Source organism: Trichophyton verrucosum (assembly GCF_000151505.1).
Source record: "Trichophyton verrucosum HKI 0517 chromosome Unknown contig00122_1.f1.exp, whole genome shotgun sequence".
In the NCBI taxonomy this organism is placed as follows: Eukaryota; Fungi; Ascomycota; class Eurotiomycetes; order Onygenales; family Arthrodermataceae; genus Trichophyton; species Trichophyton verrucosum.
Window position 1 is genome coordinate 113,897 of NW_003315554.1, and position 22,790 is coordinate 136,686.

Genomic DNA, 22,790 nt, shown 5'->3' on the forward strand with positions numbered 1-22,790 from the left:
ACAGTAGCCGTAAAATCTAGGGGAAGCCTTCTCTTCGTCCGGAGTAAAGCGGGACAGAGTTCAGTCCCACCGTCGAGATTCCTCAGCACTCTGGGCATCTCTTGCTGCCCTTTCAGCCCGACTTATATCATCTAGTGTATCATTTCTGGACCTTGATTTCTGTGCTGCGAGCTGGGAGCTTAGTTTCCCCTTCCCGGCTGCCGAGTGCTTCGCGGCGCGTTCCTATTGATCAAAGTACACAGGTCAGTCTCGTCTGCGGTCGTTTATTGGTACGGAGTATATACAAGGTGGTAGTGGTAGGCCGAACCTCAGCAGCCCTAGCAGCAGCGCTGCGGGCGTCACCGTCTCCATCTGCATTATTACCGCCACCTCCCAAAACCCTCCCACCTGACGGCTGCCGCTGGGAGGAATTGGTATTCCGTATCAGAGGTGTGCTCGAATTGGCTGGCGTAGGTTTTGTTGACGCTGCCTGTGACCCTAAGACGCGCCCAGGCTGCGCAAACGGGTCCGGTCGATTTGATGATTTAGAGCAAATATTCCCCATTGTGGTAATATAACCGAGCAGCGTGCGGTATGATATAGAGCCTATAATCTGTCAATCGGCGGGGCTTGGTGTATCGGCTGGCCCTTGGTTCAGACACTCTTAAACAGGTTTTGCAGATGCATCCCCGGGGAACTCCCAGCGTTCGTGCTATTGCCCTTTATAGTTAGATGTGCGCGCGGTCTGCTGCTTGTCGCTCGCCCTCCTTAAATCCGTCTGGCCCTCCCTTCTTCCGTGTTTCCGCCTGAGTTTCCTCTCCTCTCGTTTTCGTGTTCTCCTTCGTCGGCTTTTTTGTTTTGCTTGTTCGTCGCTTTTTTTTCGCTGCCTTTTTACGTTTAAACTTCTTTTTAGCGTCGTCTCGCTGAGTCACGCCTGACTAAGCCGCGGGGTCATATGACGAAAGCGCGCGGCTCCCAAGGTCCCCAAATGCGGTAGTCGCTCTTTCCTTTCTTTCGTCGTGCGGCCGCGGCTAAAAAAATAATAACACTCGCAGCGAAAAAAGAAGCGCCCTTTTTCCCGTCGCTCCTTAACGTCCAAATTGCTTCTTCTCGCTGCATATCCGATATATCTGCGAGACACTGGACGATCAGACGTTCCAGTCCTGGATGGAACTCCAATCATTCCCACACAGTCAGCCACAGTCTTGCAGGCCCTTAGCTCGCTAGCCCGGCCAAGTTCTACCAGTCCCTCCGGGCTACGCGCACATTTCCCGAACTACAACCGCCTTCCTATAATTAAGTAAGGACGGACTCGAAGATGGCCGACCAGTTCGACGAGCGCTCATTCTGCTGGGAGTGCTATTGGCCGAACCTGGACACCGACAACAACAACAACACTGCGCTGTCGTCCGGATGCGTCGATGCGAGCTGCTGGAACCAAGCCGACTTCTCGCACCAGTCTTTTGATCTATGTGGTACCGGCACAGAGTGCTGCGACAACGATCAGTGCTCTCCCGGCTGTGCCACCATATGCGACGGGTTTGTGGACTGTGACAAGTCAACAGCCTGCTCCGAGCCTCAGTGCAACGACATGAACTGCAACAACCAGGCAACGGCCTGTTTTGATATGAACTGCGTCACAGAGGGTGAACAATCCCTAAGGTCCCTCGATCAGGGCCACTTCTTCAACCAGGGCATACCGCTCAACTGGGGGTGTCTGGATCTACAAAACACTGCTGCTGCTGCTGCTGCGACACCTACCGTCACAACCTCCGCCGTCAACGATGTCTCCTCCCTACAACATTGCAATCTCGACAACGACAAGCTTCGATCGCACTTTCATTTCCACCACGTTGGATCTATAAACTCGTTGGATATAAATTCAGCTTCAAAGGGACTCGGCAACGGAATCATAGACCCTAAACACTCCCGACCTGTTATTGGAACGCCATGCTCAAACCATGCTGGAAACGTATGGCCCATGGCCAGCACCGCAGGAGATTGCAACAATAACCTAAACAATCATAATAATACCCATCACCCTTACCTTAATCACATTCACCAAAGGGGAAATCTCGACAAAGCTTTCGACATTGTCCAGTGGTCCTCTCAAATGCACCGGCACCGACACGATCCATCCTTTCATTCGCAAACAAGCAGTGCAGGCTTCATACACGATGTCATGACCAATAATTCTACTGTTTCCACCCGTTCCACTCCTGGTCTAAGCCTAGAGTCAAGCCCAATGACTGCTCTAACAAGTCGAGAAGTTAGCATACAGTCGATGGACTATAGCGGTGATGAGCTGCATATTTGCAAGTGGGTTGCAAATGGTGACTCAGGGCTTGTATGCGGTATCACCTTTCCGGACGCAAAATCTCTTCAGGAACATCTTGTCCAGGAACACGCCAACCAGACTGAAGGCGCTAAGGGAACCGGGCATTATTGCTGCTGGGAAGGCTGCCATCGTCCACATGAGCCTTTTTCACAAAAATCAAAACTCCAAGGCCACTACCTCACACATAGCAATTGTATGCAGTTATCCCATATCCTCTCGAATCCAAACCACCCATGTATCATGTCTAACTATTTTTTACAGATAAAAACTTCCAATGCTCTATATGTGGGAAATCATTTGCACGACAAGCGACCCTGGAGAGGCATGAACGCAGCCACCGGGGAGATAAACCGTATAAGTGCAAGATATGTGGAAAAGCTTTTACGGATAGCAGTGAACTTAGTAAGTTATCCCTGTTCCATGACCACGAGAAATATCCCGGAGAACACGAAGATACTAACAGGGATTAGAAACTCACAGGAGAATACACACGGGAGAGAAACCGTTCAAGTGTAAACATCCTGGCTGCACTTTTGAAACTGGCGATGTAAGTTACATATTTCCCACCCACCCTTTCCTTTGCTGCTTGTCACTAACTTTGTTCGATGATAGTCATCCAATATGTCAAGCCATAAATTAAGTAAGTGATATTACGATGAACCATGGTGAATCAGCTCCTAACAATGGTATTTTCTTCTAGCACATGGAGAACGACGACACAAATGCCCATTCCCTGGATGCTCCAAAAGTTTTACTAGACCAGGTATTATCCCCATATTTTACATTTATATCCTTCATTTACTAACCCGGTATCTAGATCAATTAAAAAGACATGCAAAGACCGCTCACAAAGACGACCTTTTTTCACTGCAGCGGATGGCTAGTCCGGTCACTCATAGCCTACCCGTAATATAGAACACTGTTTATAGAATTTTTGTGGGATAATTTGCCTTTTGCTTATGCGTTTTCACCCCCTCCGCATTATTTACGGACTTGAATCAAATCCCAGCCCGAATAGACCAGCATCTCACGATGGGTCAGGCCGCTGGTCGATCCCGGACGGTCCACAGGACGATCCGACAGCATCATGCTACACACCAAGCCAGATCGGGGAATCATGACGGGGATTTCTCGGGGGAACTGGCATCTACGATATAATGGCTACATTTTACGATTTTGTTGGAGTCTGGGGGCATGCTTGCTGTTTGGAGAAATCATAATACGTCAGTGACTTGATATCCAGGCTGAATAGTTGTTGCTCATCCGTGCAGTAAATTTACTGAGCGATGCAGATGGTCTTTCGACCGGGCTAATAGTACATTAGCTTTGAATACTTCAAATGAGGAACTTTCGCCATATATCACACCTACTATCGTTCAGCCTTGATTTGCATCATACACAGACCCTCAAAGGGCAATATCACTATCTGGCCCACATCTTAGCTTACAAACGAGTTATCTACTCTTACGCCCCATAATCGACCGAGGTATGTATAACGAAGTCACTCGTGCTGAGCACTCTCTTCTAGATTTTTAACCGCATTCTCTATCTCCCTTATCCTATGACCAACTCTTCTCTTTATTTCCGCTCGGACATCCGCGGGAATATTGGTCGGGTCGTAAGATGTGGAACGCACTTCTGCAACCCCAGTACGGTTCTCCCCATCCTTTGACTCGATATCTTCTGGCGGTGGGTTGTTCTCGGCATAAGCACCATAGGCATGGTTAAGATCGTCAAAAGCTTCGCGCATGGATATACGGTCCGATGCAGCATATATCGTGGCCGCGGCAGTAGACTCAGCCGCTATCTCTAACTAATTTCAATACTACCGTTAGATTGATCAGATAGCGCATACCGAGGGAATTAAACAGCGTGACTGTATGTACAGTTGTGTTCCCCGCTGTATCCAGAAAACAGGGACTCCAAGAAGTTCTAGTTCATACCTCATCCTTGGCGATTGCGTATCTATATAATATAGTATTAGTTAATTAAAATGCCCCAGACTAGATGGTGGTTCGGATAGTCCACTTCAGGTCCTCTATCTCTTGAATATAATCATCCACCGTCACTTTTTTCGATGACTGGCTCGTTGAATAACTCCGGTCATATGACACTGGAGACGAGTGTCTGTGGACACTGGCAGTCATCGGACCTGAATTCAGGAGCTTGTGACGAGGACTGTTTGTTGATCCAGGCCAGCATATCGGGACGTACGCCAAAGGCCTACCGGTGACATCACCGCGGGGTGAATATAGCTGCCGCTTTTGTGGTATATTTGCAATGCATGCCCCATCTGTATCCAGTCGACGGACGGACGGAATTTTCGACAGTCTGGTAGTGGTTCTCAACCTACAACCTTGTCGTGGAATAGGTAGCATTATGGTGGTCGGACGTTCTGCACAAGGCAGATGTTTTGCTGCAACTTGACCGTCACCAATACGAGGTTGCCTTGAGAAGTTGTGGGCTATCGAATCACAGTAAGCATCCGGTGTAGCTAGAAAGTGCAAATAGAGTTTCACCTGTATCAGAAAATACAATCTCCGGCTTAATGATTTAAATCGTAGTTAGATAGTTCGCTGATAGTAACTGTTGTCTGGCTCCCTTACTGGATGAAAAGTTGTTCGGAGATGAAGTGACGTCGCAAGTGAGTTATCTCTAAAGAAAAATAAACTTTCCTCGTCCAAGGTCAATAAGCGCCAGTTGCTTGCTTAATGCGGCTAATAATAATGACCGCCTGGTTCAAGGCCATGATTTTCGGTGACTAGAAAAATAATCACAAAAGAAAGATTCATAGCCAGTTAGTTACCTCTAGGCTGGAAAGGATGTTTAGGCTTGTGAATTTCGCATAACCTCCTTGAAAGCAATACGCAGAGTGCCGCAAGAGAGATAGGTCATGCCACTTGCCACTATATCCAGCCAGTATCATTCTATATATAATTATTGTATAAAATTGAGTATCGCAAGGCGAGAAATGTGATCCGTTCATCTCAACATGGAGATGAGCACTGTGCCGTCAGATGTACGGTTTTTACCTCAGGTTTACAGCGGCGCAAATCCCCGAACGGCTATTGAGTGTTATCGCAATAATATGTTGACCGTGGAGCCAGAGCACACACGCTCGTAAAGGCTATCAGTTCCCCTTGGGTAGTCATTTGTTTCATTGCTCTAGTTATAATTACGTGGCTGAGATTTTTGAAATTCGTATGGACATTCAGGATCTAGAGGTTATCGTATTAGATCGTATCTAGCTACTCGCTTTTTGGGTTCATATCAGCTGTGGAGTGTCTAAGACTCAGAGCCTGGGATATCATGTTAATCATAAGTTTGGAAATCATCATGGTTCATTCAACATATCCGAAAATAATTTTGACTGGGACAAAAAGAAATCACAAAAAATTTACCAAACAATCATCATAAGCATATACTCGTAAATATGTCGTAACCAAAACAATGTGCAAAACAGTTCAACTATATCATTAGAGCTAGTACCGGTCGTGATGGCGTCTTGTGTGGCGAGGTCTGTCGGAGTACTCATATTCGTACTCAGATGGAGGGCTGCTATACCGACTTCGGTGTCGCCGATGGCTGTTGCCATGGCCACTGTCACGGCCTCGCTCGTCTAACCCCAGAGTAGCCATTCCTTTGGCAACATAGTCGGTCAAACTCTTGCTTCGCTTCCTGTTCGATCGCCCAGATCTGCCTTGCCGGCCATCATCACTGTAATAATCGTGCCTTCCAGACTCACGAGATCTAGATTGATAATGTTCGAAAGCCTTCTTGCCAGCAGCAGCAAGTAGTGCTGCAGTGGCACCTGTGTTAGCCCTTCCATGGCTTTCTGAGTGTGAACGGTGTCGTCCCGACTCTCCTCCAACTAGGTGGCTGGTCGCAAGGCCCGCCAGAGTCGACTCTAGAATATGCCTCTTGGTAGATTTGCTAGCGCCCCCGCGGTCAAGCACTTTTTCGGTACCTCCAGCGCTGGCAACGGCAGCAAGGACACGCTTCCCCTTCTCACCAGTCCAATCTCCCGGGTCGTTGCGGGCACGATACGCTTCTAGTACTCCTGCAGTCAAGGCGGCGGTAATAGCGTTCTGTAGGGCCTTGTTTGGATCATCTCTATAGCCATGAGCCCGAGGGTCTAATGAGGAACTCCTATTGTGATTTCTGCCACGGCTTGAGTCTTGACGGCGGTCATCGTAATCGTAACGATGGTTGTCATAACCCCGATGATGATCATGACCCCTACGGTCTCTGTGGTCATCGCCGTATTCGTAGCGACGGTGTTGCCCGCGGTCGCCCTGTTTGCGAGACCCATCCATGGCTCCCATGAAGCCAAGAGCCTCTAAGGCGTGATCACCAAGCGACTTCCGTGGGCGTAAGGGGCTGGGTGACCGTGATGGAGGCGACACTGAGTAGCGCGACGAAGTTTTATCTATCTTTAATGTTAGCATGGAGGTTCCTGGAAGAAAAACCGTGATGATTTCTACGTTGGAACGCCTCGTGGAGATGAAAGATAGGGTAACGTACGGCGATGTTTGCCACGGCGAGGCTCCTCATCGTATTCGTCATATCTGCCTCTTCCGCGATGCCTGCCTTCTCCTCCAGTAGAGTAAGATCGCCTATGTCGTCCGCTTTCTTTTGGTCTGGGTTCACCGTAGGGTGCACCTTTACCCTGACCGGGCGGATAGTAGCCAGGACCATAGCCTTGACCGGGCACGGGCTGCCCCGCGGGAGGGGGTCCATGATGCCTTGACGAAGCCCTGTTATAGGGGTGGTTGTTGTAGTAGTCGGCTGCCATGGGATAGGTGTCGTCGCGAGCTTGCTGTTATCGGTTATGCTAGAACTGATGGGTTCGGCGTGCGAGAGTCCATCAACAACGGCTTTATATCACCACCAGGCGCCAGTGACGTATGAAGTGGGTGATTGTGGCTTGGTTTTAATCATGGAGAGACGGAAGCAATAATTAATACAACGCAGGCTCAGTGCAGGTCACGTTTTGCTTGGCATATGACATCATCAGCAGGGGTGGCCCGTGTAACCCGAACCCTAACTCAGTTCCGGCGGGCCGGGTCCATGGTTCAGGAATAGCTTATCGTCAGGGGCAGGATATTTAGATAGAGAGCGATCCACCGATCGTGAGTGTGAAAAATGCTGTTTTGACTCCTGTCTATAGCCTAGTGTTTATATTCCTGGTACTTCCATGAACAGGGCTTGAAAATTGTGAAAAGGGAAAAAGAGGCAAAGTTAAATACATCCTGAACCGATTCTGAAAGAGAACGCTGTAAGAAATGAAAAGTAGAATAATAGAAGGTAAGTCTCATCTCCTCGATATGTGTCTGCTGCTATAGCTTGACTTGGTCGATGCAATTGCCAGTGAGTCCAGTCCCGAGGAAATGCTGTCAGAGCGGTACGCCGGGGAACGCGGCCTTCTTTCATCCTCTGCATCTTGCGGATCTGGGAGCTCTCGGGATAGGTATCGAGGAGAAGCCTCATAGCTAGTAGCGGAGCGACTTGAGTGTCGGCGAGATTGGGAATGTCGCGGGTCAGTCGGCGCTTCTGTATCATAGGCAGGGAAGTATGCGGTAGTTGAGCCGGGAGACTGGGAGTATGCGGTGTCGGAAATATTCTGATCATGCCCGTCAATACCAACATCAATGCCTGATTCGCGATGAGTCCTTTGGTGCTGCTTCATGTTGTCTTTCCTAGTAAATGCCTTATTGCACACCGGGCAGTGGACTCGTTTTTCACCAGTGTGCTTTTTGCCGTGCCTTGCGGCGTGGCCCGAGGTCGTGAACGTAGCGGAGCATCCATGGGAGGCTGCATATGGACAGGCATGCTTATTCTTTTTAGTTGTGGGAGGTGCCGCATACTCTGTAAAGTTACTGTGACTTGATTGTGGTGACACTCTTTCTCGTTCTCCTGTCTGATGCTCATGCTGAATAGGCCCCCCTTCTTCGAGGTCATATCCATAGGGTAGGTTATGTGGCATGACAAACTGAGGAGGCGAGGAGCAGTGAGGCGGTGGTCCGTAAGAGTAATAATGCGACTCAGAAGACGACGACATGTCCTTCCATTGTGGCCGGCTATCTCCATGGCGAAGGTTGGCCGACTCCGGGTTTCCCTTTACTGATGCCGGCCACCCATGAAATTGTGAAGAGTGGCCAGTTGGCTCTTGCCTGGATTTAGATGATCTCGAAGGCCGAACCGCAAAAGAGGGGTTGTCGTCATTGTTCAATATTGAAACCATCCTTTGTTTCTCGGGAACTCTAGACATAATGTCCGCCGTCGATAAGGATGATTGGATATTAGAGCTCGCTAGCAGAGAGAAAGAATGAAGTCTCAGAATGACAAGCAAGTATGTTATCTCCTTTAGCGTCTGTCTTCGCCGCGATATAGTTTGGAAAAAACAAAGGGGTGAAAAGGCGTTTGGCAGAAGCTGTGGTATATAAATGGTCCGTAAGAGCTCCGACAGGGGCTTCCGCAGGGTCAAATATCGGCGTAGTCGACTATACGAACGTCAGCCTTGTATAGGTATTACAAGGCGGCTACTTCCGGTAGAGGAAGCCAAAATATCGATATGGCCGAAGGATGGTGAATGTGGGGTGGCCCGACAAGTCACAAGCTTCGCGTAAGTGTAGGAATTGAGGCTTATACGTAAGCTCTTAACCGACGGTGGGGGTTATGCCTATTAGCTTTATTAAGAGAAGCCTTTCTCTTCTTTCCCCAGCTTCTTTCGGTGCAGGTTGGGGGAATAATGAGAATATAGACAGGTGTTATGGCGTTCACTCTGGTATAAAAGAGAAAAGGAGGCAGGATGCATATATGTATGTATAGCCCAAGCCAGCGGGTAAAGCTTTTTGTGGATGTATACTGCACGGAGGAACGAAAGGCCTGGGGGAAAGAAATAAGCATCAGCCTTTATGTTAAAGGCGGTTTGACGACCTGAGATTCCAGTATGATAAGCCTGGGGTGAAGTTTCAAGCCGACGGGGTAGAGGTTATGTTCTCTTTTTCTTATACGGAGTAACCCTTTGCCAATAGCACATGGAAACTGCAAGTAAAAGAAATCAAAATAACATAAACGATATGCAAATAATATTACACCTTTGCATATATTTTGCAAAGACGAATTTAGACCTAAAGGTGCTGAAGCTCCTGGCCCCCCCACCTCACGGACTTCCCTACTTGCTGAACCCGAACCGAAATAGTGACGTTACATGCACGTTTGCGGTGATTCAGGTTCATGATAACCCAATCTGGAGGCCCGGGCCGCATTATGAGAGCGGATGGGAAGAGACCTCCCACGCTCTATTCCCAAAACTGGGGCCAACAGGAGGGAGAAACGGGCCCTAGTGCGAAATCTTTGACCGGTATTCCGTATTTGGAAGAGGTTAGAGATTTCCAGGGTCCGGTCGTAACTCTTTTGGACTTGGTATACGTGATCCCTGGAGCGAGGGCCAAGGGTAGTGATCCCACAGGCCAGCAGAATCAGTAATACTGGGGGCGCCTGAGAGCCCAAGAGGAGCTTGTGCACCCACCAGGTGCATCACAGTCAACTAGATCCGAGCCAGCTTGCTGCATTGACCGTATACAGAGCAGTCTTGGGAAGAAGGCGGTCCGGGTCAATGTAAATCGCTACCAGATATAAATATTTTCTGGCCCCCTTTGCTAAGGGAAAAAGCAAATACAGACAGTAAAAGCAAGACGAGTCAAGGATGTTTTTTGTACCTCCTTTGTCATGGTGGACCCAGCACTCGAGGCTGGATATGTTCTCTTTTTGCTTGCCTTTTCTTTTTTTCGGCTTCTTGTTCTGCTTCTTCGTCTTGCTTTTTCCAAGATCCCTTGCCTGGGCTCTCGGGGGTTCCTGTTGGTAGGGTTGGTCGAGCTGAACGAGCTTGGTCCATTCCCTGATACCCCGGTCCATAGTTGTGGGATGGGATGTTCTGGTTAGCGGTAGATGCTTGTAGCCGTCCAGGGTCCTGGACATCTGATTGCATAACGGCGCAGCTACGCCGTCTCGAGAACTGTATCTGCGCATGGCTCGAGGGAGTATAGGTGGATAAAATGGAAAAGTGAAAAATATAAATCCTCCTTTCTCTAAAAAAAAAAAAAAAGCGCTGATTGACTGACTGCATAAGATAGCGAGCTTCCCATGTGTGATTCGTCTTCTTGTCTGCGCCATCCACGTTTCAGACACATGGTCAGTCTGAGCCAACAGGTCCGGGTTGCACCATGGCAAATAAGTAAATATGGCGGTTTTAAGTGGCGTAAAGTGCGCCTTCGAGATACTATTGGGCGCGGTCGAGAATCCCTAGGCAAACAAGCGTAGTGCGGAAGGGTGAGTGACCGCTTCTCCGTGACAGAGGATGAGGAGGGTTCAAAGGGATCACCGAGGACAAGGCAGTGGGATCTCTAGTTTGGCACTCGGCCCCCAAACTTGAGCAAGGGCCATCTTGGTGCTGGTGGCCTAGCCGATGTTGAAGCTGAACATCAGCCCTGTCTGCTCACTAACCTCGCTCCGCCATGTATGCATATATACTCCGTACACGTCAACGTATATATGTAGGGAGCGGAATCGTTGACGGTACCTCTGCTCTCGTCCCTGTAGCATCCAGGTCGCTTCTCGCGGACCGAACGGTTGAAAGGCCAGTCGAACGAGCAGGGAGCATGGAAGTGCCTACAAGAGACTGTGCAACGGAGGCGTTTTTGGCGAAGACCCCATCAGTACTCCGTACAGAACACCCTTTTGCCTTCGTCCAATATCTCGGCAACAGAAATCAGATGGATATTCAACTTTAGCGAGTCTCGGATTGAGGCGTCCTTTGAAGACACGATGGATGACCCGTCTTTGTTTTTTTGAGGTTGCTTTCTTTTCTCTCTTGCCCATCTCTTAGTCCCTCTCCTTCATCCGCGCCCAATGGACGATATCAGATGCACCCCCTGATTTTAAACGCGGCCAAAGATATTAAGGACGAGAGAGCCGACTCGAGCTGTCTAAGCCCAGTTTCATCACGAGAATGTCCCGTAGCAAATATTCTCTCGGCCCTCGGCTCCATGGCTGCCGGCTGCCTGTTTGCCTGTCTCGCCAGCTGTCGACGAGGGCATTGCCATCCTGTCTGGAAAGACACCATGCTTGTATGGACGAGATCCCGCCACTCGACATTCAGCACTGCCCGGACCGGGAGGACGATCTTGTCGCCCAAGACGGCCCATTATTAGCTAACCGCACGACTCCCTACGCTTTCTCATGCAAGCAGCTCGGGGAGACGCCTACTTTCCGATAGGACTTCACCCATCCCATTCGCGCCTCGTCCATGTCCCCAAAGTGAAAGCTAATGCGATGTCATTAATCCCCTGCGGCATAACTTCCTGGCTCACGCATAAACGCATGATCATTTGAGCCCTTCCTCATCTCAGGCGGTTGGACAGATTGCTGGCTAATTTTCTCATGCAAAGGCTAGTTGGAATATTCTCCACCGAGAAACGCAGGAAACCGCATAGTTAACTATTGTAACTAACAAGCTTGTCAGCTAGCTAGCTAGCTAGCTAGTTAGTTAACTAGTTAAGGGGTGTTCGCTGTCTTATACGCGAAGGATGGGAATGCTTGGGGAAACAAATTTGACGGGGTGTCTCGGTGAAATTAACGTATCTGTCTGGAGAAATGCAATGACACCCTAGGGCGTTTCTTGGATCAGGCGCCGGCGTAAAAGATCAGAGCAATCCCTGGCGAGATGTGGGATCGTTTTACGCTGTACAGATGTACTTATAAGCATAACTAACTCGGACGGAAGATTTCCAGAACTGATCGTGCAGATGTGGACCCCGAAAAGCTCCAATCTAAGGGCGTCCACAATTATATATATACATGCGTATGTACGGTGTAAGTATGTCGAATTATGCTATGCCAGTGTCTGGTCAGTTATGGGAGGCCGTCTTGGGTGTATATACCCTGGCAATCAACATTAATTTGGCATGCTTGTAGCCCGGCGTAATCTAAAACCCTTGAACAGCAAGGGTTAGGCATCCCTTCCCAGTGACTGTCTCTCCATATTAAACGTATGAGCTGGCATGGACAAGACGGAGTGACGCGGGAGCCGCATAACTGGGCAAACAGGTCAGTAGTTATCCTCTCTTTCTCTGTCCTGGGTCCCTTTGAGTGTCTGCTTACTTCCTGGCAGGTAGGGAACAGCGCCGAGATCGAACCAGGTTCAATATATTAACTGCATCAGCGACAACCGGCAGCCTCTGCCCGGTCACTAGCTAGTCAATAGTGTGTGGTATCAAACTCGAACACCTTATATGCCACTGTGTTAGGAGGCTCGCTGTGTGGATGTTCCAGGGACGCTCCACAAACCAACAGAGCGGGATGGTAGCGCGCTTCCAGTGCCAATAATAAATAAAAAAACAGCGTAGAGATTGGTCCGGAGAGAAGTAACTAGTTAAGGAACAGCCAACAGTTTTATCCCTGTACAGCGTTGATTGAAACCCTGCGAGTGCTGTCTAGCAGGCAAGGCAGGGTCTTCAGGGGCTTCTCTCCCCTTTTTTGTCGGCGCAGTTAGCCTATTGACTGCTAGGATAGTTATACTCCGTACCTCAACAGGAGCAGAAGTCGCTAGACACCTTCACTTTGACCTAATAAGACGCCTGCCTGATCGTCTGCGTGGGGATCTGCTCGTAGGCTCCTTGGAAGCTGTGTGTACTTTCATGCACTTATATTTAGCACACCATTTAGCCCCCAACCACAGTCAAAGTGCAAAAAAGCGAAGACAAATGAGACGCCTTATTTGTCAATCAATCAAGGAATGACATTCCCCGGAGAGATATCTTCCTTTCCTTTTTCCATACAAATCGAATGCCTCAGGTACTGCGGTGTGGCAGGGTTATCAATAATGGTATCAACATGCACGGCTATGTGGCAGTCTTTACGCAGAGAGGGCGGTAGTGGCCTCTCTGTTCTTGCTGCCGTGCATTTATCCCACCTGTGTACGCATATGTGTATGTAGGTGTCGGCGTCTTCTTGTGTTTTGCATGAAAAATAGTGAGGCAAATGCTAACAGTTGGGAGCCCCTGAACCGTTGGCATCCGGCATGACTCCCACTATCCGCTTCCCGTAGACATTTCAGGAACCCACTTTTTCGATACTCCAGATCACCTCGTGTCTCAAAGGTTTTTTCAAAACTAAAAGCTCAAAAGGGTTGGCGTTGACTCGGCCTCCATAAGGCTGTATGTATGATAGTACCCAAAATACGGCACTGGGGTAGGCAGATGGTAGATGCCTAACGAGTCATCACGGCCGAAGTTACAACATGACAAGGCTACTTGGCCATGGGACGATGAATGCTGAGGAACGATGAGTATATTACTGCAGGGCAGCCCGTAAATACATACAATGAGGAGAATGAAAACTAGTGAAGGGACGGATGTTGCTGATATGCCAGGCAAGCAAACAGGGTATGGTATAAATAACAGGTAACAGGTGAAAAGAAGAATAAGACGAATAATAATAAGAAAAGAAAAGAAGACAGGAAATTGTAAAGGACCAGATCCAACGCATTAATCCAGCCAACAAAAACTGTTCAACAGCCATCAATCATGAGTGGAATCCTGCCCTTGGAAGTGGCTCAGATCGGGTATTATATTACATGCATGCATGTTGTTAGAGCCAAAGTAAAGGGGAAACAGAAGGAAATCAAAGAAAAGGGGGTCAAACGACTGGTGCCGCGCGCGACGGTAAAAAGATATACACGAAAGTAAATATTGAGGGCCCAAAGGTAGTGGGACTCAAGAGTGAGAATCAGTCCATATAAACCGGATCGCAGAACCATGGTTTTTTTCAGGTCGAAAGCCAAGAGAGGAAAAGAAAACAAAATATGAAATGGGAACGGGGCATGTACAATGGAAGTTGAAAAAAGGTGATAGCCAAGAGGGTCCCCTACCTCGAGGGTCGATAGGGTGATCAGAGTCCGAAATTGGACGGCTTCCGCCCCCATAGATGCAGGTTATACGAAAAAGGATGTCGAAACGAACGTTATCCGGCCCCATTTCAGGGTATACCAGAACTGGATCGATACTTTTTGCCCGAACAACCGTCCCAATCGGGAGCGTTGAGCAGGCAAAAGCAGAGAGCCTGCAGGCGAAAACCTGGCCCCAGTTGTTGGCCCCAATCCCAATCTGGTAATTGCAGAGTTCTTCGGTATTGACGCGTCAAAGGGTGTGTATGTGCGTCCAAAAGAGACACAAACGGTTGAGGGGTCTTTATCTGTTGTTTCCAATGTTGAGCCAACTGATATCTGAGCTAAGTATTCCCCTGCTCGCTGAACGGGTATTACGCCCGTAATATGAGGAGGGAGCACGACTTTCAGGATGCATTGGATTCAGATATCGGTCCGGACCCCCAGCATACGGAGGACCCGGGTTATCGTAGTATACACTGTTCGAGTAGTTACTGCTGGGCACCCGGGGCTCTCTCGAAACCCTGCCCCAGCGGTCCACGTCATGGGTACTGCCAGGGGCACCTGTCGAAAATGCATCACTCTTTGTGTCCCTTAAAGTGTCCCTCCCTGTGTCTCTTCGGTCATCATAGAAGTCGTCCGAGTTGATGCTAATCGAGTCTGCACTGGATATCTTGGCAGCCATACCTTGATGCTGTGTGAATGGCCATTTGGGAGGGGTTTCAGTGCTAGGGCTACCACTTGAAACCATTCCTAGGGGCTGTGGTCCGCCAAATCTCAGGGGTGGTACCTCAGCTGATACGTGAGGCCATCCGCTGCCTCTGTAGTCTGATTGGTAGTCTGACTTGTAATCCGACTTGGAGTATTTAGAGTCAACGGAGGAGGCACGGGATTTTATCGATCCATTGTCCTTGTCACGCTGGAAGTACTTGCTCCAACCCTCATCCGTCAGCCTATCGTCAGCCTCACTTTGCCTATGATCAACAACTGCCCCAAAAACAGGTTTATTAGTTGAAACTGGAGGATAAACATCACTATCAGGCCGTTCCTCTTGAGTTGTTTCCATAGCCCGAAGTGGGCTTGGACTTTTCTCGGATATAGGCATACCCCTGGTTGGCGGTGGCGCCGGCGGTTTTGGGTTTAAGGATGCCCGGGAATAATCGTCGACTTGACCGGCGACATATGCCCAGGAATCGGTTGAAGGAACGGGACCTCTTGCAATCGGTTGTATTGATCGTGTAAGAGGTTCCACACCAGCGTCCTGGAAGCTGAACCTATCCTTATCGTCTGAATTCATGTGCTTTTCCTTAGCATGTTGGCAGTATAAGCTGGTCCGCCGCCTCCATGCAAGGACAAGTAGGATGATTATGATTATGGCCCCAATACCTAAGAGAGTACCCAGGGTGGCACCAATTATGGTTAAGGTACGACCATCTGGAGGGACAACGTCATCAACTCGGTCGCTGGAGGTAGAAGAGGTTTCTGTTTCGGTTGGATGTGGCGTGAATGTGGGCGCAGACGTAATCGTGGGCGTTGATGTGCTGCTAATGACGGTCATGGAAGAGGAAGTCATCGTTGAGGAAGAGGCTGAAGAGGTGGTAGAGACAGAAAAGAAATCCTTGATATCCAACCAAGCATTATCATCCTGATTGAAGATGACAATGGGTTCTTCATTGCTTCCACCAGAGATTACTACTCTATTATTATATCCCGGGTCAGCTGCAACGGAGGCTCCAGTACGGGATCCGGTAGGAGCTAAGGTAGAATTATAAGCAGGGTATGAGTCTCGTTTCTGTATAGTCGAATGGACATGGCCATGATGCCGGGAATGAATGGACCGCCTGTGAGGAGCGCCCGGTTGGACCAAGCTATCCGTGCGGACAGTGACTGGGGATGCCGCTAAATCAAAAACCTGCAGGGCCATGTTTCCATCTATGTAAGGGTTTGCGATAATGGGGGTATTAGTCGGGTCAGTAATTGGACTCTCCAAAACGTGGTCAAACATATGCCATGCATTGTCCTTGAATTCGTAGACTTTGTTATCCCCACTGCCTGCGACAAGTAGTACAGAGTCCTTTCCCCAGGGTAGAAGCACGGGTTTCGTAGATGGCGCGACGGGTCCACCGCGAGACTCGATGTGATATAGATTGGAATTCATAGAGATCATGAACGTTTCCGTTGACGGGGTAGGATTCCCATTCGTAGAGCCGGCGAAAACGAGGATGGACGATTGAGACTCGATGAAGACTGCATCGTGGTCGAGTCTGTTTTTCATATTGTTCCCATCTAGGGGCGGGAATTTCCATTTCTTATCTAAAAACGAGTAGCTCTGAACGCCGAGATAGTCATCCGGACCACCAGTACCGCCGACAACGTAAAAGGCTGGGTTATTCATGTCTCCATCAGTCGGACCTTTAAAGCAAGATGCTCCGGTCACAGACCTGCCCGTTTCTAGCTTGCTCCACTTCGCATTTGGTTCCAGGGCAAGTGACATAAAGCCAGCTGGTGAGTAGACATAGAGGACATTTTGGTGTATGAGGGAACAGTGGTCTTTGAGCTCGAATGGAGGTTTCGGGGACGGCATGACTGTGGGCCGTTTAAAGATCGATAAAGGTCGCCGTTTGACTGACGGCGGCGATAAGGAGAAAAGGGACAAGACCCGTTATATCAACAGCGCCAGCCAGAAAGTCTCTAGAAACATTCTACCGCTAGCTAGAATGGTAGATGTACAAAAAAAAGTTGAGCGAAGAGTAAGTGTCCTACCAGAGGTACCCCGTACCGCGTCAGACAAACGGACAAATGGCCAGTCGTGGTGCCTGCATCCAGAGAGGACTTCTGCTGGTCTGTCCGTCTGTCTGAGCCTGAGAGACAAGGCAGAGAAAGGTCGATAAGATAGACGATAGCTTGTGCTTCTCCAGACAAAAACCCGGGGCTGAATCTGCACTTCACCAAGCGTCACTCCGTTGAACCGAGCTCGAAACTCGCAGCCTCGTCCTCCGTCTCGACGACGGAAAATAGAAGACCGATATGATCTGTCCTGCTCGTCGAGAGAAATATTGAACGCACGAAAGAACAGGTCAACGGCTCACAAAGCCAGTAAACCTGGAAATCAAAAAGGAATGAATGTATACACCAGAAGGTAAAGAAAAAAGAGAGAAAGGGGAAAAGAACGGCTAACAGCACAGCTTTGCAAGCCGGAGGAGAGGGAAGAAGGAGAAATAGGGAGATAGATCTCTGCTCGAAGGATGAAGGGAAGAACGGACGATGAGACCAGGGGCAGAGATGGGATGTCTCATGCCGCGACGCTTATCCCGGTTGCAATGGAGAGCAGCCGTGCCTGAAACCGACGATGGATAATAACACTAATCAAACGCCCGTCCCTGGGCCGTATTGGGGCCGTATCAGGGTGCGTACAGCCGATACACAGACGCCAGGTTGATAATGGCTCCGTCCAACCAGAGCGCAGGAGCAGGGGTACCTCCGGGCCGTAGAGTGGGGCTCTCCTAGACTCTCCGCCAATGGAAGTCTGGGAAGCCCAGGATGGTCCCTTCCCCAAAGCCCCTGCCAAGCCACTCCCGGTAAATTACATACGAGCGCTTTCGTGCTTTTCCCCATGTATGCTGGTTTTTGATTTTTCTGGTGATCGATCGCTTGTTTCTTGTATATAAAGGTCGCACTGGGATGGCCAGTTTTTTTTTGGAGTGCCCGGAACTCTGGAGAAAAAGGGGGGAGGGGGAGAGTAGGATACAGAGTATACGCTGCTGATAAACGGTGGATGGTGGATGATAAAGAGAAAGAAAAGAGGTTTCTCGTTGTACGGAGTACTGTCTAACTCTGGGTTTGCTGCTGCTGCTGCTGCTGCTGCTGCTGTTCCTTCCACCGGCGTGCTGTGGACAACAGGTTCGATATCATTGCAGTCGACTCGTCGTCCGCTGGGAAGATATAGTCTATGTACTCTTCGAACCTGTCGTCGTCCACCTTGCGCTTCTTCTTCACCTTTCTGGGCATCTGCTTCTCGATGCTATTAATATCGTCGGGGGATCCGTGAGTGTGTTCAAATGCTTTCCAGGCATTGAGAAGTGCGACACGCTAGTTCATTTTGTCAGCAGGTGACCACATAGAGGAGATGATGATGTAAAAATAGCAAGGTTGGGAACTGACCTCTTCTCTCATGTCCTTCTCCTTCATGACCCGGTTAGCCCGCTCGAAGACCTTCCTAGCTCGGCTCTTCGCTTCCTCAGACACCGGCCGCTCTTCATTCTCATCTTCTTCCTCATCACCTTCTGGAATATTGATCTCGAACCGAGCATAGTTGATCCAGACCTTGACGTGGTCGGTCTTCTTGAGTAGTCGCTCATACAGGTTCCTGGTGCGCTCGTACTCTTCCTCGTACTCCTCGAAGTCGATGTACGCCTTCCAAAGTAATTCCGGCATGTCAAGTGCCGTCTGGTTTATACCTAACTCATAAATAGCTCTAGCACGCTCCACATCATCTAGACCCCTTTCTAGCTCGGCAAACTTGATCCATGATTCACTTTGAGATGGATTCCACTGGATCTGTTTCTCGAATAGCTTTCGGCATCGGGAAAACTCAAACAACTTCCGCTCAATATCGATGTAACCCCTAAAGAGCTTGTCCTTAGGGCACATTCCGATGGCTTGTCCTAGTGTCTTCCGTGCTAGCACTAGGTCAAGCTGCCGAATCTCGAACTCAGCTTTCAGGAGCCATATCTTTGCAAACGTAAACTTCTTGTGTGGGATCAGTTTCAGGCATTCTGTGTATATCTGCCGCGCACGCTCGGCATCTTCATTCTCCATCTCCTCCCACACAGCATAGAAGATCCAGAGGTAGATGTAGCGCCGCCAATGCCGCTTTTCCTGTGATGGTGGTATCTGAGCAATTGCTCTTTCATACGTCTCTCGAATCCGGTCTACATCGCCGGACGTCTCCTCGAGCCGTGTGAGGTCAAACCATAGATCATAGTTCTTTGGATTTTCTTTGAGCTGTTCTTCATACTGGACTCTCCGCTTAGACAGGATCACGTCTTCAACCCCTACGCGGTCGCCAAATTGCTTTTCAAACACGGTGTAGGCACTCTGTAGAGCAGCAGACTTGGAGCGGGGCAATCTGTCGAGAGCAAACTTGTATATTGCCCTGGCACGCTCGTACTCTTTCAATTTCGTCTCATACCGCGCGTAGGCAATAAATAGCTTCTCGTCCATGAAGTCGGTGCCAAGAGTCTCGATCGCAGTGCCATACACCTCTCTGACCAAATCGCTAGTGGAGTTCTCCTCCTCAAACCGTGCCCATTTTATCCAATTCTTCGTTTCCGGATGAACGGTAATGAATCTCTGGAAAATAGCTCTGGCGCGGTCCAGCTCATTGTACCGCTTCTCCAGCTTGATGTATGCATGCCAGGCCCCCTCATCTGGTTCCCACGACATCCACCGTTCAAAGACCTGTCGAGTGCCCGCAATATTGCCTAGCATTTCCTCCATGTAAACGTATTTATACCACAGCTTGTCCACACGCGGCAGGATCGTAACAGCCCGGTCAAACAGGTTCCTAGCATGGTTGATATTACGGTTCTTCATCTCCGCCTCTGCATATCGTATCCATAACACAACGGATGTAGAATCGACGTCCAAGGCACGTTCAAATATTGACCGAGCACGGCGAAATTCCTTCTGCTCAAGCTCCCATTGCGCGTATCTCATCCAGTTGTTCATGTTAATCCTGTTGCGGCGGACATAGTCTTCGAACTCCTTCCGTTTCCGGCCTTGGTATTCATGGAGTTCTTCTAGATCGGCAAACCGCTGTGTAGGAGCTTGCAGCGAGGGTTCCTGACGGTCGACAGCTTCGCGGAGGAGCTGTTCAGCAGAGATCTGCTGCGGCGCCGGGGCCTTGTTCTTGACCCTCGGAGGACCTCGTGTGGAATCCATGGTCGGCAGCTCAGGGAGCGACGGCGCTAATATTGTCTGCGATGCAAACCTGAGCTTCTTTCGCTCTTGTCAATGGCTGTAGACGTGGTTGTTGTTGCTGTAAAGATATCGAAATATAAAAAAAACCCGAAAGCTTCAAAAGGCCCGTCACGCCAAGACCTTGCCTCTTTGGTCTCTACAGTCCGCCGTTCCCCCAAGTCAACTTCATCATATCACAAGAAACTGATTATAACTTGAACTGCTCCTTGCCACGAACATCTTACCAGCCGCTTACACTCTTCTGCCGTCAATATACTGCTGCAGACAGCTCCAGGACAAGATGGCGACCCTCGCAGATGAACTGATGAATGATTTTGAGGACTCCGGCAGCGAAGGTGGCCTCGATGATGCGCATCTCAAGGATCAAGATGACCGCGATGAAGATGCTAGAGATACATCTATGTTGCCAGACAGCGTAGATGAGGCTGATGACAACGATGAAGGACAGGAGAAGATTGAGAAAACCCAGTTCAAGGGAGTTTCTGATGTTCGGAGTGTAGCACGGCTCATGGAGACACTGCGGCCTATTCTCGAGGTATGAAACTTAACGGCCTTGCTCTGTACAAGACGACTTATGCTAACACACACACCTTTAGAAAATTGCCCATTATAAGCAGCTACCCGAACGGGAAGAGGCAAGAACTGGCTCAGTGGAAGATGATGAGGAATACCATCTCCTGACACAGTCCAACTCACTTTCAACATCGATCGATAACGAGATCACCCTCGTACACAAGTTCATCAGAGACCACTATTCGTCACGTTTCCCAGAGTTGGAAACATTGATTTCGAATCCGATAGACTACGCAAAGACTGTCGCCATCCTGAAGAATGGGCCGTTCGATGATATCAAGGCTATGGCATCATCGACAGATAACCTGGTCGGACAGACGCTGCGAGCTATTCTTGATGGCCCTTCGTTGATGACTGTTGCTGTAGAAGGAACTACTACACGGGGTAGCCCGTTACCTGCCGAGGAGCTGGAGTGTATCTTGCGAGCTTGCGAGATGATGTTTTCTCTAGAGAAAGCGAAGACGGTACTTACGGAATACGTACAGTCAAGGATGACGATGTTTGCTCCGAACCTGACAGCGCTGGTAGGGTCGTTGACTGCGGCACAACTTCTTAATTATGCGGGTGGACTGACGGGACTGGCCAAGATGCCTTCCTGCAATATATCACCACTTGGCTCCAAAAAGCAAGCCCAATCTGGGTTTGCAACCAATGTTGGAATACGGCATCAAGGTTTCCTCTATCACTCACCTATCATCCAGGACATACCGAATGACTACAAGATCCAGGCGATGCGTATAGTTTCAGCTAAAGTGGTGCTTGCAGCTCGTGTGGACAGGGTCCACAGTAGTCGAGATGGATCGACTGGAGAGCAGCTAAAGCAAGCCTGTCTGGAACGGCTGGACAAACTTACTGAACCGCCACCTAACAAAGGCACTCGTGCTTTGCCTGCGCCAGATGACAAACCTTCAAGGAAAAGAGGCGGTCGAAGAGCGAGAAAGGCCAAAGAAGCCACTGCAATGACTGATCTACGCAAAGCCCAGAACCGACTAGCATTTGGTAAGGAAGAGAAAGAAGTAGGTTACGGAACAGGAGAAAGCACCAAGGGCCTCGGTATGCTCGGACAGGAGAACCAAGGGCGAATTCGTGCCACACAGATCGATCCACGAACAAAGGCCAAACTCAGCAAGTCGAACAAGGGCTGGGGAACAGCCACACCCGCACCGGGCCACGCATCCTCTCTCCACCGACTCGGTAACGCCCCTGGGAACGCATCGGTGTTGAACGCACAAGGTCTCCGTACCGCAGGCGTCGGCCCTATTGCAGGCTCCGGAACAGCTAGTAGTATCGCCTTCACGCCCTTCCAGGGCCTCGAATTGGTTGACCCTAAGGCCCAGGCGGAGCTCAAGAGGAAACGGGCCGCAGAGGAAGACCGGTGGTTCAAGAGTGGGACGTTCACGCAGGTGGGAAACCAGTCGAGCACGGCATCCGATTCGGGGACGTTCGAAGTCCCTCGTTTACCGACCAGCAAGACTGCATCGGGAGGATCTATGGCACCTCCTCCGAAGCCTCAGTGAAAGTCAAGATACAACTTTTCTAAATATGAACCAAAAAAAAAATAATCGAACCATCTGACCCATCTTACAGGTCCAACCGCCACCCACGACTCGGAGAAGAGACTGAATGACTAGCACCGGTAAGTAGTCGAGCTATGTGATCCTCTTCCTCGTTCTTCTGTGTCTTCTTCAGTGTGAATGCTGCCTATCCCCGACCATAACAGGTTCTACGAGCATCAGAGAGCCTCGAAACCCCCGACTCGCAGTACTACGCTCTTGCCAGGCCGCCACCCAAGTCGGAGGATGCGCTGAACTCTTGCTGTCAGCCGTGATATATGCGAGCATCCAAGGGTCCGATTGGATACGAGGCTGCAAGGGTTGTCTCAGCTTCCACCTCAGCAACATCTGTACTACTGCCCAGCCCAGGTCTACCTATTAGACTATGTATGATAACGACAGTATCTCATCAACCACG

The 22,790-nt window shown here is 49.5% G+C and overlaps 7 protein-coding genes across 7 annotated transcripts; 2 read left to right on the forward strand and 5 right to left on the reverse strand.

Moving 5' to 3' along the window:
- Nucleotides 1–1,297: 1,297 nt before the first annotated feature.
- TRV_01618 (C2H2 transcription factor, putative) lies at nucleotides 1,298–2,868 on the forward strand (the record flags this gene model as incomplete). Its single annotated transcript, XM_003024221.1, has 2 exons — nucleotides 1,298–2,719; nucleotides 2,788–2,868. 2 exons carry the CDS (start codon nucleotides 1,298–1,300, stop codon nucleotides 2,866–2,868), a joined length of 1,503 nt encoding a protein of 500 aa, XP_003024267.1.
- Nucleotides 2,869–5,799: 2,931 nt separating this feature from the next.
- Nucleotides 5,800–7,057, reverse strand: TRV_01619 (uncharacterized protein; the record flags this gene model as incomplete). The annotated part of the gene is made up of 2 exons (XM_003024222.1): nucleotides 5,800–6,678; nucleotides 6,842–7,057. 2 exons carry the CDS (start codon nucleotides 7,055–7,057, stop codon nucleotides 5,800–5,802), a joined length of 1,095 nt encoding a protein of 364 aa, XP_003024268.1.
- A 574-nt stretch (nucleotides 7,058–7,631) lies between these two features.
- On the reverse strand, nucleotides 7,632–8,561 carry TRV_01620 (C2H2 transcription factor (Egr2), putative; the record flags this gene model as incomplete). The annotated part of the gene is made up of 1 exon (XM_003024223.1): nucleotides 7,632–8,561. The coding sequence occupies one exon, from the start codon at nucleotides 8,559–8,561 to the stop codon at nucleotides 7,632–7,634; it is 930 nt and encodes a 309-aa protein (XP_003024269.1).
- A 1,304-nt stretch (nucleotides 8,562–9,865) lies between these two features.
- On the reverse strand, nucleotides 9,866–10,237 carry TRV_01621 (uncharacterized protein; the record flags this gene model as incomplete). Its single annotated transcript, XM_003024224.1, has 1 exon — nucleotides 9,866–10,237. One exon carries the CDS (start codon nucleotides 10,235–10,237, stop codon nucleotides 9,866–9,868), a length of 372 nt encoding a protein of 123 aa, XP_003024270.1.
- A 4,331-nt stretch (nucleotides 10,238–14,568) lies between these two features.
- TRV_01622 (uncharacterized protein) lies at nucleotides 14,569–16,848 on the reverse strand (the record flags this gene model as incomplete). The annotated part of the gene is made up of 1 exon (XM_003024225.1): nucleotides 14,569–16,848. One exon carries the CDS (start codon nucleotides 16,846–16,848, stop codon nucleotides 14,569–14,571), a length of 2,280 nt encoding a protein of 759 aa, XP_003024271.1.
- A 999-nt stretch (nucleotides 16,849–17,847) lies between these two features.
- TRV_01623 (uncharacterized protein) lies at nucleotides 17,848–20,207 on the reverse strand (the record flags this gene model as incomplete). The annotated part of the gene is made up of 2 exons (XM_003024226.1): nucleotides 17,848–18,285; nucleotides 18,426–20,207. 2 exons carry the CDS (start codon nucleotides 20,205–20,207, stop codon nucleotides 17,848–17,850), a joined length of 2,220 nt encoding a protein of 739 aa, XP_003024272.1.
- A 319-nt stretch (nucleotides 20,208–20,526) lies between these two features.
- On the forward strand, nucleotides 20,527–22,222 carry TRV_01624 (uncharacterized protein; the record flags this gene model as incomplete). Its single annotated transcript, XM_003024227.1, has 2 exons — nucleotides 20,527–20,781; nucleotides 20,843–22,222. Coding segments are annotated over 2 exons (1,635 nt in total), but the record flags the coding sequence as incomplete, so codon positions are not given.
- Nucleotides 22,223–22,790: the final 568 nt, after the last annotated feature.